General features: G+C 39.0%; 3 protein-coding genes across 9 annotated transcripts; all 3 read left to right on the top strand.

Moving 5' to 3' along the window:
• Positions 1–1,370: 1,370 nt before the first annotated feature.
• On the top strand, positions 1,371–6,010 carry LOC111433735 (auxin response factor 3-like). 7 transcript variants are annotated; one of them, XM_023070909.1, is made up of 11 exons: positions 1,371–2,640; positions 2,788–2,844; positions 3,007–3,165; positions 3,242–3,326; positions 3,424–3,514; positions 3,597–3,761; positions 3,849–3,968; positions 4,053–4,128; positions 4,499–4,658; positions 4,741–5,585; positions 5,769–6,010. In XM_023070909.1, the coding sequence occupies exons 1-11, from the start codon at positions 2,332–2,334 to the stop codon at positions 5,811–5,813; spliced, it is 2,112 nt and encodes a 703-aa protein (XP_022926677.1). In that variant the 5' UTR covers positions 1,371–2,331; the 3' UTR covers positions 5,814–6,010. The 7 variants fall into 7 exon arrangements, with proteins under 7 accessions (XP_022926677.1, XP_022926678.1, XP_022926676.1 ...); XM_023070910.1 differs by having other exon boundaries at positions 1,371–2,634; positions 2,785–2,844; XM_023070906.1 differs by having other exon boundaries at positions 1,372–2,634; positions 2,785–2,844; positions 2,986–3,165.
• A 1,046-nt stretch (positions 6,011–7,056) lies between these two features.
• On the top strand, positions 7,057–7,617 carry LOC111433778 (glutaredoxin-C9-like). The gene has a single exon (XM_023070983.1). It carries the CDS (start codon positions 7,119–7,121, stop codon positions 7,515–7,517), a length of 399 nt encoding a protein of 132 aa, XP_022926751.1. The 5' UTR covers positions 7,057–7,118; the 3' UTR covers positions 7,518–7,617.
• A 404-nt stretch (positions 7,618–8,021) lies between these two features.
• Positions 8,022–15,990, top strand: LOC111433686 (guanylate-binding protein 3-like). The gene is made up of 14 exons (XM_023070837.1): positions 8,022–8,622; positions 9,651–9,812; positions 10,056–10,121; positions 10,312–10,455; positions 10,789–10,902; positions 11,335–11,436; positions 11,528–11,713; positions 12,029–12,118; positions 12,191–12,325; positions 12,782–12,904; positions 13,307–13,392; positions 13,470–14,082; positions 14,206–14,283; positions 14,592–15,990. The coding sequence occupies exons 1-14, from the start codon at positions 8,356–8,358 to the stop codon at positions 15,630–15,632; spliced, it is 3,207 nt and encodes a 1,068-aa protein (XP_022926605.1). The 5' UTR covers positions 8,022–8,355; the 3' UTR covers positions 15,633–15,990.
• Positions 15,991–16,052: the final 62 nt, after the last annotated feature.

The following is a 16,052-nucleotide window of genomic DNA, read 5'->3' on the forward strand; positions in this document are numbered from 1 at the left end:
TGTCACGAGGGGAGTAGAGCGCGTGGGGTTGATAAAAGGGGGTTTCCAGCAAAGGCTAAAAGCAGAGACTGAGAGAGAGCCAATTGGGTATTGAGTTGTAACCCGTTTTGTCCGGGTTATGGATGGAGCCCCCTTCTAATCGCATGTATTTTATCTTTTTATTTTATTTTTATTTAAATTAAATTTATTTGTAATATAAATAAAAAAAATAAAAATAAAAATGGGGGTCTGGGTAGCCCTGTGGTTTGGGTTTATTGCAATTGATGGCTCTGAAAGGGACCTGCCATTCTCATATTACTATTTCACACATTTGTCCTCACCTTCTTCCATTTTACAAATTTGCCCCGGAGAAAAGATTCCCCCATGATAATGAACATGAATTTTGCTAATTATAATGTCTACAACTAAAACCCCTTTATTTATTTTACTTTCCCCATTTCTCCTTCCTTTTACGTCTCTCCCCCATGGAAATAATGCATGAGGTACCGTGAAAGCAAATAATATCTACTAATAAAGCAAATAATATCTACTAACAGTGAACTTAAATTGTTACCAATTGTATCGGAGTCAAACACTAGGTCCTAAGATGGTGGATTGTAAGATTCTACATCGGTTGGCGAGGAAGAATGAAACATTCATTGAAGAATGTGAAAACCTCTCCCTAATAGATACATGTTAAAACCATGGTGACAATATACCGGGCCAAAACAGATAATATTTATTACAATGATGTTTGACTGTTGCAAATGGTACCAGAGATACCCACCAAACAGAAATACCCAAAGAGTAGATTGTGAGCTTTCATATAAGTTGTAGAAGGGAACGAAAGAAGGGTGTGCAAACCTCTCCATTAATTCTTTTAAATTTTTTATAAACGTAAAAGGGTATTAATGTAAAAAGAAATAAAATATAAAACAAAAGAAAACAAAAGTGGGAACTTTGCATTAGTATTATACCTACTATGAATTAATAGTGATGATTATTTATATAGAAAAGCGATGAATAAAGGTTAATGAGTTGATTAAAAAAGCTAATTAAGCTTTGAAGGAGTTTAATTAAGTACAGTCATTGAAAGGCCTGACTATAATAATGAGCACTTGGTGTATGCAAAATGACGAAAGAATCTTAAAAAGAAGTGGAATTAAGTCGTTCATAACTAAGAAACGCCAACATTGTCCCAACCACTAATTAATTATATTGTCCCCTAAATGGATAGAAATGATTGCTCTATTTCTATATAGTCCTACTCCATTGCTTTCTGTCAATGACTTATTAAATTCAACTCATTAATTCTTACTTTCAAAGTTACATACACAATTTTTTTTTTTTATTAAAAAGTTAAAAAGTTCGAATTTTTATGGGCAAAGAGACAAGTTAAGGAATAGAAAAGCAGGGGAGCACAGAAATGTCTGTAAAATAATGATTAAGAGAGGGAAATTGTTGAAGATGATTAGTAATGATTAAGAAATGGAATGAAGATTTGAAATTTGGAACAGAGGAGGACAGGGGAAGAGAGAGAGAGAAGGGAAACAGGGGAAAGCAATGTAAAGGGTTGAGGGATATGAGAGAGATTTGTGGGGGTAGAAAGGGACAGGATAGACATCCCACCGGAAATACGGGCGAGCCGTACACAAATCGCTGTTTATTCAGTTTGTGATATTATAATAATGGTGGAATTTAACTAACCAATGCACTACGCACACTCTTCCTTACTTTTCTCTCTCTCTCTCTTCTTCTTCTTCGTCTTTCTGCTATACATCACACCTTGCAGTCGCAGTATTGCAGCAGCTGCAGTACTGCTTCAGTTCAGTCTCTGCAGAACCCCAGAGAGAGAGAGAGAGAGAAATGAAAACCCATTTCTCTTTTCTGTTTCTTTCTTGCTTTTGTTTTAATTCAAACATCAAATCCTGATTTGATATCCCCCAAACCCATTTCTCTCTAATTTTCATTCACCCACCACCACCAGGTCTCTTCTCTGTCTCTCTCTCTCTGTCTTCCACGAGAAAAAAGAAAAGAGAAATACGAAATTTGGGTGAGAGAGAAAAAGGGTGGAGCGAGACAGAGGTGTTTGTGTGGGTGTGAGATAGAGTGAGGGAGCGAGGTCTGTGTTGTTTTCTGAGCGAGACCCTCTTTTAGCATTAGCGAAGGTGCACCCATTTCTAAAAATGCAGGCATGAGCACTTCCTCCTCTTACCTCGCACTCTTTCTTCTTCCGTTCCTGAAACTTTCTGAAACCCCTCATCCTTTCAGCCTCCTATTTAACCTCCCTCTTTCTTATCCTTCTACTTTTATTATTGCACGCCTCTTCTTTCTTCTACGCATACCATTCAAATGGCTGCTCTTATCGATCTCAATACCACCGAAGAAGACGATGCTCCCTCCTCTGCTGCTTCCTCTGCTTCCTCTTCCTCTGCTTCTGCTTTAACCTCCTCCCCTTCGCCTTCTCTCACCTCCTCAATTTGCTTGGAGCTGTGGCATGCCTGTGCTGGACCTCTTACGTCCTTGCCCAAGAAAGGGAGTTTGGTTGTGTATTTTCCACAGGGCCACTTGGAGCAGATGCAAGAGTTCCCTGCCACGGCGGCCTATGATCTCCCTCCCCACATCCTCTGTCGCGTCATTGATGTTCAGCTTCACGTACGGGTATTTTCTTAGTTCTTTCATAATATATTCTGTTCAATTACTTGCTATTGAATTGGGATGAGTTTCAATATATGGGGTTTTACTTCCTTACTTTGAATGGGGTTTTGGTAAATCACAAACCGTATGAGAAATGTTCTTTTGAAGCAGGCTGAGGCTGGGAGTGACGAGGTTTATGCTCAAGTCTCATTGTTTCCTGAAAACGAGGTGAGTTTCTTTTTGCTCAAATTTTTATGTGGCTGTCCATAAAATTAAAAAAGATAAACCGAAAAGTTCGAAGAGGTTGATTTTGATGCCTGTGAATCAGATGAGAAGATTCTGTTTCTGAATGACATTCTTGTATTACAGCCCATTGAACACAAGATGCAGGAAGAGATGACCAATGACAGTGAGGGGGAGGATTTTGAAGGAAGTGAGAAGACCACAACACCCCACATGTTCTGCAAGACACTTACTGCTTCAGACACTAGCACTCATGGAGGCTTCTCCGTCCCCAGACGTGCAGCTGAGGATTGCTTCCCGCCATTGGTATCTGTCATTTCAATATGCTTCTATGGTTATCTCTTTCAATCAATAATGATCTCAAACTTTATTAATTCTGCAGGATTATAGTCAACAGAGGCCTTCACAAGAGCTAGTTGCAAAGGATCTCCTTGGGATAAAATGGAAGTTTAGGCACATATATCGCGGTATGAAATGCAAATCTCAGATATTTGGTGCCTTACTCACATTGGCTGTTTGTTTCCCCTATTACGTGCTACTGAGTTCCCTTTCTGGTTTGAGCAGGGCAGCCTAGAAGGCATTTGCTAACCACTGGATGGAGTGCATTCGTGAACAAGAAAAGGCTTGTTTCTGGTGATGCAGTGCTGTTTCTTAGGTATTTAGTAGTTGGGTGTCTGGTAAAATGAATTTGAGAGAAGCATATGCCTTGTAGGATTAACATATGACTTAACTTATAGGGGCAATGATGGGGAATTACGACTCGGGATTCGACGAGCTGCGCAGCTTAAAACCGGTTCTGCCTTTTCTAACATTTGCAGTCAGCAACTCAACTCCAGTAGTATCATGGATGTGGTTAATGCTATATCTTCAAAAACTTCCTTTAGCGTATACTATAATCCCAGGTATCTTATTACAAGGATCATGCTCTTTTAGTTCTCACCAATATTAATATTCTAATGGATTTTGTGTCTTTGCCTTTTTGTATTCAGAGCTACCTCTTCACAGTTTGTCTTGCCTTTCCACAAGTTCTTGAAAAGCATTAACCATTCCTTCTCTGCTGGAATGAGGTTCAGCTTGAGTTTCGAAACCGACGATGCTGCAGATCGAAGGTCTGCTATTTATGGTTTGCTGCTTTGTAGATAAAATAGGGTATTGGAATCTTCAATAACATTTCTTTCATACTCGTATCGCAGATGCACTGGACGTATAACTGGAGTTGGAGATGTGGATCCTATCAGATGGCCTGGGTCAAGGTGGAGGTCCCTTGTGGTATGAAACATTCTTTTGGAGCTTTTAAGATTCAAATGATTGTTCTTATCCTGCAAATGTTTTTTAAGAGTGTTGGTCTGCTTTAGCTTATTTTCGCATCTCCCGAACGAAATCTATGCTCTCTTAGGAGGAGTTTCGAAGCTTCTTCTTGATTGACAGCCTTTACTTTTAGCTCTATATACCTGGAAATCACTTCTTCATTAGTGTGAATATTTCTTAGTATCTTCATTTTGTTTGTTTGGAAGTTTTTTTCAGTAATGAATGTTGCATTCTTACATTTCTCATTACAGTGCTGCATGGTCTCTCTTCTTGTTTTTCTGTAAAACTTTGATATCATTGCTTCACATGGTAAAATCTGGTTGCGTTCCAGGTGAGGTGGGACAATGTCGAGACTAAAAGACATGGCAGGGTTTCCCCGTGGGAGATCGAGCCCTCTGGTTCTGTTTCTGTGGCTAGCAACATGGTTCCACCGGGTTTAAAAAGGACCAGGATTGGGCTCTCTCCCACAGAACTAGAGTTTCCAGCTCCGAGTGAGTCAGTCATTTGCACCAGAGATATATGTTTCTTTCAGGTCTCAGCTATCATTCATTGTTCTTCTGCTATTCCTTGCAGATGGAATTGGAGCATCAGACTTTGGGGAATCATTAAGATTCCAGAAGGTCTTGCAAGGTCAAGAAATTTTAGGTTACAGTACTCCCATTGATGGCGACAACAACATTCGTCATCCACCGGAGAAGAGGAGATCATTTCCTGGTTTACACGGTTCCGGGATAGCTATAATGAGAAATGGTCCAAGAATCCCAGTTACCAACTCTGAAACTTCCTCCCGGGGTTTCATGTTTGATGAATCCTTCCAATTCCATAAGGTCTTGCAAGGTCAAGAAATATATCCTAGTCCATTTTTTGGAATAGCCACTGCCACCAATGAAGTCAAGGCAAGTGGTGGTTATGGTCCTGTGGACAGTGTTCCACTGTCCAGATCTAAAGATGGATGGCCGATTACAATGCAGAGTGAAAATTTCCTCACACGCTCTTCCATTCCTTCTGTACAAGTCTCATCACCATCATCTGTGTTCATGTTTCAGCAGTCAATGGTTCCTGTTCAAAGCTTTAATTCATATAACCGTGGCAACTTCACAGAACAGAGGACTATGAACAAGAGTACCTCCCATAATTCTGGGACAGCTTTTATGACAACTTCATTGGGCGTGCAGAAGCAGCTCGCCCTATCACATCCTTCTACAACAGAACCAGCGTTTACTGGCAATAAAGCTGGATGTAGATTGTTTGGTTTTTCATTAACAGAAGGAAAGAATGTTGGGAATACAGACAACGCTTCTCCAGCAACAACTCCAATTAATGCAGGAACTGCCTCTGTGTTGTCCTCCAATAGTGGACTACGTTGTCCTTTGAAGTCTCCACTGATGAGCAAGGTGGTTGGAAGCAACTGTACCGAAGTAAGTAACTTATCTGCTCGCGCTGTATAGGCGATATATTTTACGCAAACATGATCGATTCTTCTGGATCGCTACATGATATCGACGTTTTTTTTTACCCGAACTCTAAGAGGGAAAGAATGTTGGTGTAAAAAGGAAGAGTATTCACCAGCCTGATAAAATTTGATCTGCATTGTGATGCAGGGGGCTGTCCAGTATCATTTTGCAAATTGCAGTACCTACTACTGAATGGGTCTGACTTATTTTGGGGAAACAAAAGAAGAATGCTGCCTAGTTTTTTATTTTGAATTTGAAAAAAAAAAGTTTTTGAGACGTTGATTCTGTTCGAGCTATCGTTTATCAAACGAATCGAACCGTTGGTGTTTATGTTGTATCTCAGATTACATAGTTCATAGATTATTAGCTCAATGTTTTTGTTTATTAAAGCCTCCGAATCTCGAGTAACCAGTACATAAACCAGGAACATGATTAAGAGGAACAGGATGAAGGAGAAAGGCCAACCTGGGGAGTGACCTGTGGCATTGCAGAAAAATGGTTAGATGGAGTTGTTTGATGTCTTTTTCGGACCAACTTAGTGGATAAAACGGCCCATCCTCCGCCTCTCCTTTTCCACGTGAACCTCACCACCTGCCCCCTTTCACCGGATTCTCAAAACAAAAACAAAAACAAAAACGCAATTTGATGGAAAATGATTAATACTGTTGGCTTTGGCTGTAGGATGTCATCAATGATGTAATAAGCACCTCTCTTCACCAAACAAAGCATATTAAATTTGACTATTTTTGGATAATGGATATGTACGTGTCCTATCCATATCCATATCCTCAGTAGTTCAGAAAGCTGAAGGCTACAAGTCTTAGGAAATGCGTTTTAAAATCATGAAACTGATACAATACATAACAGATAATATATATTAATGGTACTCTTGATTGGATAAAGACGAAGTCATTCCTATTCCTTAGTGGAAAATTTTGCATTTGCCAGCCGAAAGTAGAAGCGGCAGAAAAGATGGGTGAGCTGCGTAACCGATGATCCTTTCAAAACCACATGTGTACTCTTTAACTTGTGCTTAAAACCAATTAGCCCTTTAATCACGAAAGAACATTCTGGCACACGTCATCCAACCACTATTTGCCATGTCACCCTTATCTCATCTAATCAAACCAAACCATGCCATACCATACCAAAAGAAGCCCCCACATTAATTGATACCCTAATTTCCAAAATTACACATAATCCAACCACGTCACCGTCGTTTCTAAAACTGTAAAATGTCCCCATCCAAAAGGTAGAGATTTTATGGGTTGCTTTAGATACTAATCATCGTTAATTAGCACCTAATCAAGAGCTTTTACAGAACAGAGACAGATCGTCACCTACAGTTTTTCGTTGCGTACTAGATCGTGTTACCTGTGTTGACGCTTGATCTTTCCACACCCCAATATAAATAAATGCCCAATAATACCATTTTACCATTGTCTCTCTCTCTCTCTCTCTCTCAATTGGATCTTTCTTCTTTACCAAATTTGCATTATGCACCAAGCAATTCCGTACAGGACGTGGGTTCCAGCCGCCGTCGATACCTCCACTGCTGGGGCGGATGCGAGTGTCGAAAAGATAGTGTCGAACAACGCCGTGGTGGTTTTGGCCAGACGTGGGTGTTGTATGAGCCATGTTTTGAAATTGCTGTTGTTGGGCCACGGCGTGAACCCGGCCGTCTTCGCCGTCGGCGAGGAGGAGGAACCCGGTATTGCCGGCGAGATTGGGAAATTAGCAGCCGCCAGTGGTGAAGATGGGAACGACGGGAGTGTGCACTTTCCGGTGGTGTTTGTCGGCGGGAAGATGTTTGGTGGGTTGGAAAAAGTGATGGCAGCTCATATTTCCGGCGAATTGGAGCCGGCTTTAAAAGATGCGGGTGCTTTGTGGCTTTAAATTAAGTTGCTTCATTACTGAATTCTGTATTAAGTGCATTAAATTTCTGATTTCGAATCCTCCAAGTGGACGCAGAGCCGAAACTTCGTCACAATTTCCCTAATTTTTATTTTAAATTGATTATGATTTATTAAAAATTTAAAACTATTTGTATTGTTTTGTTAGATATAAATGATTTATATAGTTAAAGATAATAGAATATAATAAAATCTACATTAATCAGTTGTGGATGAAGGCCTAGGCCCATTAGCTGACCTTGACGATTCAGTAACGTTAAATTGGGCCTTTGGTTTGGGCCCATTACACAAATGGGTTAACCTAAGATTGGGCAATAAATGGGCTGTTGGGCCTTTAAATAAGGAAAATATTCCGGAGCCGGAAATTCTGTTTCGACATAAACGAAATTAGAGGAAGAAAATTGCAATAAAAAAAAGACAATGTGAGAAGCATTTATGGGCAGCTGCCAGCCTAGCCTTTTTATAACCACGCTGTCTCATCGGCCCGAAGGAAGTTTGAAGTAAATGACTGAAAAGCCCCTGCCGTACTGCTCAATGTTGCTATGCTAAATGGTAATTTCGTACTTGTTTACACTTGGGGGCACTGGAAGAAGAAAGTCTCGGGCGACTGCTTCGGCTTTTCCCTCCGCGATTTCAAAACGCCTCCGATTCCCACTCTTACACTCACTAACATAATATAGAACGCATAGAGAGCTAATTCTCATTCATTTTTCTCTCCCTACTTGAAACAAATTTGTGGGGAACGCGGAGATTTTTGTTCTTTCAAGATTGTGTTGGGAGAAGGGCGCGAAATTTGATTGAAAGAGGCGGAAAGGAAGAAGATGATAAAGTTTTTCAGAGGGAAAGATAATTCCGCCGATGTTTCCTCTCCGCAGTCTCCTTTGCCCTCTCTTACGCCCTCGGCGTCTTCCTTGTCATCGTCGGTGACTGGACCGGCCAGGCCTATTCGCCTTGTTTACTGTGATGAGAAAGGGAAGTTTCGGATGGATCCTGAAGCTGTCGCCACTTTACAGCTCGTAAAAGAACCTATCGGTGTCGTCTCCGTTTGTGGTCGTGCTCGTCAGGGCAAGAGCTTCATTTTGAATCAAGTTAGTCTCATTTGCTCTTTATTTTGTGGGGGATAGATTCTGCAAACTAGTTTTCATTATTTTATGGGTTCTTTCGAAATCTAGGGTTTTCTGAATTTTGCAAGGTCAAAGTTTTGTGAGGACTTGCACTTGTTTAGTTTGTTTCTGTAGTTGCTGCCTTTGATTAGGTAGCTCTGCAGAGCAACGTGTGAGCTAGAATTCAAGATTACTACTGTGTAAGTGCGAGGAAGTGATACATATGTACGTGCAAGAGTTCAAGGTTGCCTTTTAACTTTTAAAAGAGGAAGACGAATTGTGTTCTTCATGGAGGAAGGAGTTTAATCTTCTTTTTGAACTGCCTTACTCGAGTGGGTGGTGTGGGTCTTTATCTTACTGAACGGATGTGTGTACTTTATAGAACTCTGCTACAAAATTGGATACTCTAATGCTAGATTGTTCAGCTGCGAAATTGTGAGAGGGCACTTAACGGGGTTGGAAAGTCTAGGATTTGAAACTTACGTGTGGATCATGTAAGGAAATGGATTCAGATGCTCGAGTTTATGTTGTTTTTTTTTTAATTTTTTATTATTATTATTATTTTTTAAAATTTTGTGATTTGCAATGGTAGGCTTGTAGTACAAAGTAAGAGTTTATATAGCTTAGATTTATGTAGCTCGGGGTATTGGCAAAGTCATAGCATAGAGTTCGCAAATCTATATACCAAACATATTCTTTTCAACTCCAAGCTATACAAACTCAATTTTTGAACCGAACGCCCCTCAACATTCATATCTCTTGCTTGTGATATTTATGTGGACCCCTGTATGAACATACATTTCGATTTTTGTAGGTTATTCTCTATTCATAACAGTTGGTTTTGTCTCTCACGACACACTGATGCAATTTCTTGTACTCTTAGTATCACTTTAGTTTGTATGAAGAGGGAGTTATCTGTAAAACATACATGGTATTTGTTGGAGCACTTAGCTGTTCTTCATGCGCATGTAATGTAATTTTGTGGACTTACAAACAACTCTTTTCTTTTGAAGCTTCTTGGGAGGAGTAGTGGATTTCAAGTAGCATCTACCCATCGGCCTTGTACTAAAGGTCTCTGGTTATGGAGTACACCCTTGAAAAGAACTGCCCTTGATGGAACTGAGTACAATCTCTTACTTTTAGATAGTGAAGGAATTGATGCTTATGATCAAACGGTATGACTTCAATTCATTATTCAATGTTGATTCAGGTTGTCAATTGTCTATTTGACGTGACATTGATACGAATGATGACACTATTGGATTTGAAGTTCTTTGTGTATTGAGCTTCAATTATGCTTCATATAAAAATTTATAGTGATTAAGTTTTCCTCATTTTAAGGTGTAATATTACAAATCTCATTTGGTATCCAATTTAATTCACCTAGCTTTCTTATTTCTTCCTTACTCTTTTTACAGGGAACATACAGCACCCAGATTTTTTCTCTTGCTGTTCTCTTGTCTAGCATGTTTGTCTATAATCAGGTAGGGGAACTAATGTTGATCCTTATCTTTTAGAAACCCATCTTTTCTGAACCTGTGAATTGCACATTTCCTCTCTTTAATTGGAACACGATACTAAAGTAATTTTCTTAATGCTCCTCTCGTTGTTGCTTTATAATTTGTACCATTTTCACAATTTCTGTATGGAACTCATATTTATCAATCTGTTCAGATGGGTGGAATAGATGAAGCTGCACTTGACCGTTTATCTCTTGTCACTCAAATGGCCAAACATATTCGTGTTAGGGCCGCTGGGGGCAGAACTACATCTGCTGAACTTGGTCAATTCTCTCCAATCTTTGTTTGGCTTCTAAGGGTACAGTGCACTTCTATACCATTAATATTCATAAGTTGAAAACTTCGTCCCAAGTGCATTCAAACATTAGGACATGCTCTTTAATTTATCTCTGCAATGTGCATTTTATTATTATGACAATTTTTTTTTCCCTGTTTGAATGACTTCTTAATTTAAGACCATATCCTCTTTATTACGTTAAATCTTCTTTTTGGTGCTTGTTTTAAATATTTTGTGGTCTACCTAAAAGTTCTTTCATACCTCATTATGTTAGATCCTGTATTTGTAATAATTTTTTAAAATCTATTTTCTATTATATTGTGTGGTCTTCTCTAAAACGAGAATTACTTGCAGGACTTCTATTTGGATCTAGTAGAGGATAATAGGAGGATTACACCTCGTGACTATCTTGAGCTTGCATTGAGGCCGGTTCAAGGTAGTGGAAAAGACATAGCTGCTAAGAATGAGGTATTAGATGGGCATTATCACCTGTGTGGTTTGATGAGCTTGTTTGTACTGTTATTTTGACTCTCACATGTTCTAGGTCTAGAAAAGATGGAAAAAGTTACTTTTGTTTAAGTTACACAAATTCTTTTAGGAGTTGCTTACGAAGCTCATATTTTTTGTTAATTCTAGCACTCCCTCTCTGGAAATCCACATCAAATTTATAACCTCTGTTTATTCCTTTAATTTCATTTCTTGTTTTTTAATAGATTTTTATGCTTATAACAACTACAGATGAGTAGTGTTTCTTCTGTTCTAGATGGACGTCACATGTTTTATAAAGTTTAGGAAACACACTTCTTTCTTGGTTCCCAGATGTTCCATTTGAGTGTATATTAATTAATATGTTTGTTTGGGCTGACAATCTAATTTGTATTTTCATCCATTTACCAACAGATTCGTGATTCCATTCGAGCTTTGTTTCCTGATAGAGACTGCTTTACCCTTGTGCGTCCTCTAAATAATGAAAATGATCTCCAAAGACTTGATCAAATTTCTGTAAGTAACTTAAGCTTGTGGATTGTTTTGCATAATTTTTCTTTTGGAGCCAACTTTAACCGAACATCCTTAACATTCTGTGTTGATGCAGTTAAATAAACTAAGGCCTGAATTTAGGTCTGGACTTGATGCATTTACTAAATTTGTCTTTGAGAGGACAAGGCCTAAGCAAGTCGGAGCAACTGTTATGACAGGTCCAGTTTTGGTGGGCATTACAGAGTCTTACCTTGATGCTCTAAACCATGGTGCAGTGCCTACAATAACTTCCTCGTGGCAGGCTAGTATATCTTATGAACTCTTGTGTAAAGCACTTTCTGGAAATGTGTAAGAAGTATTTTTTTTTTCTCTTTTCTGAATAGGAATGTTTGGGTATCTGCGTTGTCTTGTATTAATATCTTATTATCAGCTGACTTGGGCGCACAACTAAAATTGGAGGGAAATTTTATATATATGCACACATTTCTATCCTTTCATTGAGATTTATTGAATCTGTTATGTGGACTGCGAACATGTGAGAAATTGTTGCCTCTTTTAGTGAAAGAGGATAGCATCGAATTAGAAGATAATTTTCATCCATATCATTAATTTGCAGAGTGTTGAAGAAGCTGAGTGTCGAAGGGCATATGATCATGCTGCTGAAGTGTATATGTCCACTTTTGACCGGACAAAGCCACCAGAAGAAGTAAGTGTAAATTCTAACTTGCATTCCCATTAGAGATGTTTATGTTGCTAGATAACATTTTTTTCCCTGCAGGCAGAATTGAGGGAAGCACATGAAACAGCCGTTCAAAAATCACTTGTTGCATTTAATTCGGGTGCTGTAGGTGCTGGTCCAGTGAGGAAAAAATACGAGGGACTACTGGAAAAATTTTATAGAAAAGCATTTGAGGTAATAAGTATTGTGAATCTTTTAATTCTATGTTCTTGCTAACTGTGGAGGGGCAATTGGAAATGCGACTTTGTAGAAATCGAACTTAGATGAAAAAGCATCAAGTGATGCCTCTAACATTTGGTTTGAGGTGGCTCAAGTTGGAATGGCAACTCGATACTTGAGATGGCAGTCTTGCGTATGCCTTTTTGTTAAAGGAAAGGCTCTTTAGGAAGTTGGATTTTTCTTTATTATATAGAAATTTTTTTTGAGAGTCTGGAGATTTACACAGGGTGTAAGGGAATTTTGGGAGAAACTGCTGACTGATTAATTCAATGACTTGTGTCTTTAAGGCCCAACATTTTTATAATTTTATTTTTTTAAGGCCCAACATTTCCATTTTATCTTTAAGTTGCTTGTGATTGATTATTGTCTGCTTCTTGTTTTATTTATACGAGTTGGACGTGTCTAATGCAGGATTACAAGAGGACTGCATACACAGAAGCAGACTTGCAATGCACAAATGCCATACGAAGCATGGAGAAGAGGTTGAGAGCAGCTTGCCATGCTTCTGATGCAAATATAAATAATGTTGTGAAGGTAATTTAGGTTTTATTTCACTATTTTGATTGAAGGACTATTTTGTCATCAGTTTCTGACAAGGGCAGTCTTGTTAATTGAAAATATAAAGTAAAGAATAACTATGTTGATGATTCTGGTGGTCTGGAAGCAATGCTGGGCATTAAATTAATTGGGTTTTCTTTCTAGAAAATATACTGTGATTTGCACATTGAAATCTTAGTTTCGCTATATTATTCTTGATAGCAGTTGATAAGTTATTGCCCTCTGTTTCTTTTCTGTGACTGAATCGGCTGAACACATTCCCATCTACTGCCTTTATTGAACTTTCATTCTTCTTTGTCAAGGTCTCTTCTCTCGTGTAATTATTGTCTAATAATTGAGTTCCCCATTTACTTTTGGTTGTGAAACATGTCTGTGCAGGTTCTTGGTGCTCTTTTGTCTGAATATGAAGCATCATCACACGGCCCGGGAAAGTGGCAGAAGTTGGCGACATTTTTACACCAGAGGTTTATATTAGAGTTTGTTCCTCATATCTCTTTTGGACTTTTTGAGTTAACGTGACTGAAACCATGGAACTTTGCAGTTTGGATGGTCCAGTACATGATCTTATAAGGAGACTTATAGATCAAGTTGGATCAGAGAAGAATTCCCTAGCTTTGAAGTGTCGCTCAATTGAAGACCAGCTGAATTTGCTTAAGAAGCAGCTGGAAGCCAGTGAGAAGTACAAGTCTGAATATCTGAAGCGATATGAGGATGCCATCAATGATAAGAAAAAGCTTGCTGATGACTATATGAACCGCATAACTAATCTACAGGGCAGTTGCAGTTCTCTTGATGAGAGATGTTCTAGCCTGAAGAAAACATTGGAACAAGCAAAGCAAGAATCATTGGATTGGAAAAGAAAATATGAAACTGTCTTGTCTAAGTTGAAAGCTGAGGAAGATCAAGCTAATTCAAAAATTTCTGTTCTGAAGTCGAGGACTAGTGCTGCTGAAGCAAGGCTAGCGGCTGCTCGGGAACAAGCTCAGTCTGCACAAGAAGAGGCAGAAGAGTGGAAGAGGAAATTTGACATTGCTTTAAGAGATGCTAAAGCTGCTCTTGAGAAGGCTGCACTTGCAGAAGAACGCACAAATAAGCAAACAAGGCTTAGGGAAGATGCTTTGAGGAAAGACTTCTCCAATACTTTGGCTGAAAAGGTAAATCTTCATCACCCACCCAACTTACACAACTAACAAACACTTGCAAGCATATTCTACCTCTACACGTGAATACATGGAGTGCTATAACGGAAAGTTACGAAAATTGATTTTATGACGCAGGAAGATGAATTGAAGGACAAGGCAGCGAAAATTGAGCAAGCTGAGCAGCATTTGACAACTTTAAGGCTTGAGCTGAAGGTAAACCTCTTAGATCTGTCAGGGGGAGGGTTATTGTTTACTGAAGTCAGTATTGTGACATAGCTACAGAGTAGATGGTTTGGAATTCAAAATTTAATTTGTAGCAAAACAAAAAAAATATATTAAATAAATAAAACCGTCATGTTATTTATTACTACAATTTCAGTTCCATCCAACATATGTTTCAAGGTTTTTTCCGTGATTCTTATCTTTTACATGCTGCCATACCACAATTTGTGGGTATCAGTTTGCATCTCGATGATGAAAAGAACATATGATTTTTATATTATAAAATGTTTCATCTGCAGGCTGCTGAGTCGAAAATTGGGAGTTATGATGTGGAAGTAATTTCTTTGAGGCATGAAATAAAAGAGCTAAAAGAGAGGTTGGAAACCGCAAATGCTAGGGCTCAATCATTTGAGAAAGAATCAAGGATTTTGCAACAAGAAAAGATTCATTTGGATCAGAAGTACCTATCTGAATTTCAAAGGTTTGATGAAGTTCAGGAAAGGTGTAGACTTGCTGAACACGATGTGAAAAAGGCTACTGAAATTGCTGATAAAGCAAGAAATGAAGCTAGTGCTGCTCAAGAGGAAAAGAATGAGATGCAGAGGTTGGCAATGGAGCGGTTGGCTCGAATAGAGAGGGCTGAGAGGCAAATTGAAAGTCTGGAAAGGCAGAAGAAAGATTTGGTGGAAGATTTGCAACGAATTCGGGGGTCAGAAATGGAAGTCATGTCAAGAGCTGCATCATTGGAAGCAAGAGTTGAAGAAAGGGAAAAAGAAATAGAGTCTCTATTGAAATCGAACAATGAGCAGCGTACTAGCACTGTTCAAGTTCTTCAGGGCCTTCTGGATTCAGAACGTTCTGCACATGCAGAGGCCAACAACAGGGCAGAGGCTCTCTCACTTCAGCTGCAATCTGCTCATTCAAAAATTGATTTACTCCAACAAGAGTTGACTAGAGTTCGTCTAAATGAGACAGCATTGGATAGTAAGCTGAAGAGTGCTTCTCATGGGAAACGTTTAAGGGTGGATGATGGTGAGATGGGCATGGAATCTGTCCAAGACATGGACACAAGTGACAGAATTTTGAGAGTAAACAAAAGAGCTAGAAGCACAAATAGCCCCATGAGGTATGCTCAGCCAGAGGACGGCGGATCAATTTTCAAGGGGGATGAAGATAATCATAGCCAACAAACAAACCAGGAAGATTATACCAAGTTCACTATCCAGAAGCTTAAGCAAGAACTCACAAAACATAACTTCGGCGCCGAACTGCTTAAGTTGAAGAATCCCAATAAAAAGGACATTATTGCGCTGTACGAGAAATGTGTACTCAAACTATGATATTGTAGATTTGTCTTTAGGATTTGTATAGGTGGATGAATGTAATCTACAAGGAGATGGAAGTTGTTGATCCATTTAGGACTAGAGAGCGTTTTCAAGTTTTCTAGGGGTTTGTTTAATGGATTTTGTCATGAAAGGGGTGTGGTCTCCTCCATGTTTTCGTCGCTCTAGATTGCCATTCTTCAGGTTAGATTATTTTGGTTCTTTGGCGCTGATATTTCTCAACGTCTTATTTCTAGAACGTATGTTTGAATTGTTGAGATTTATTGTGAGTTATTGTGGGTCATATTCATAGGTGTGCATTTGCTAGTAGGGAACAGAAAATTTATCCAACTCAGATGGAGCTTTGGGTTCACTTGATTTGTTTCCAGTGCCTCTCTTCTGTAGGCTTTTCCGCTGCTTTAGCTTCCTAAACTCTTA

Source organism: Cucurbita moschata, unplaced genomic scaffold, assembly GCF_002738365.1.
Source record: "Cucurbita moschata cultivar Rifu unplaced genomic scaffold, Cmos_1.0 Cmo_Scf00043, whole genome shotgun sequence".
NCBI lineage: Eukaryota > Viridiplantae > Streptophyta > Magnoliopsida > Cucurbitales > Cucurbitaceae > Cucurbita > Cucurbita moschata.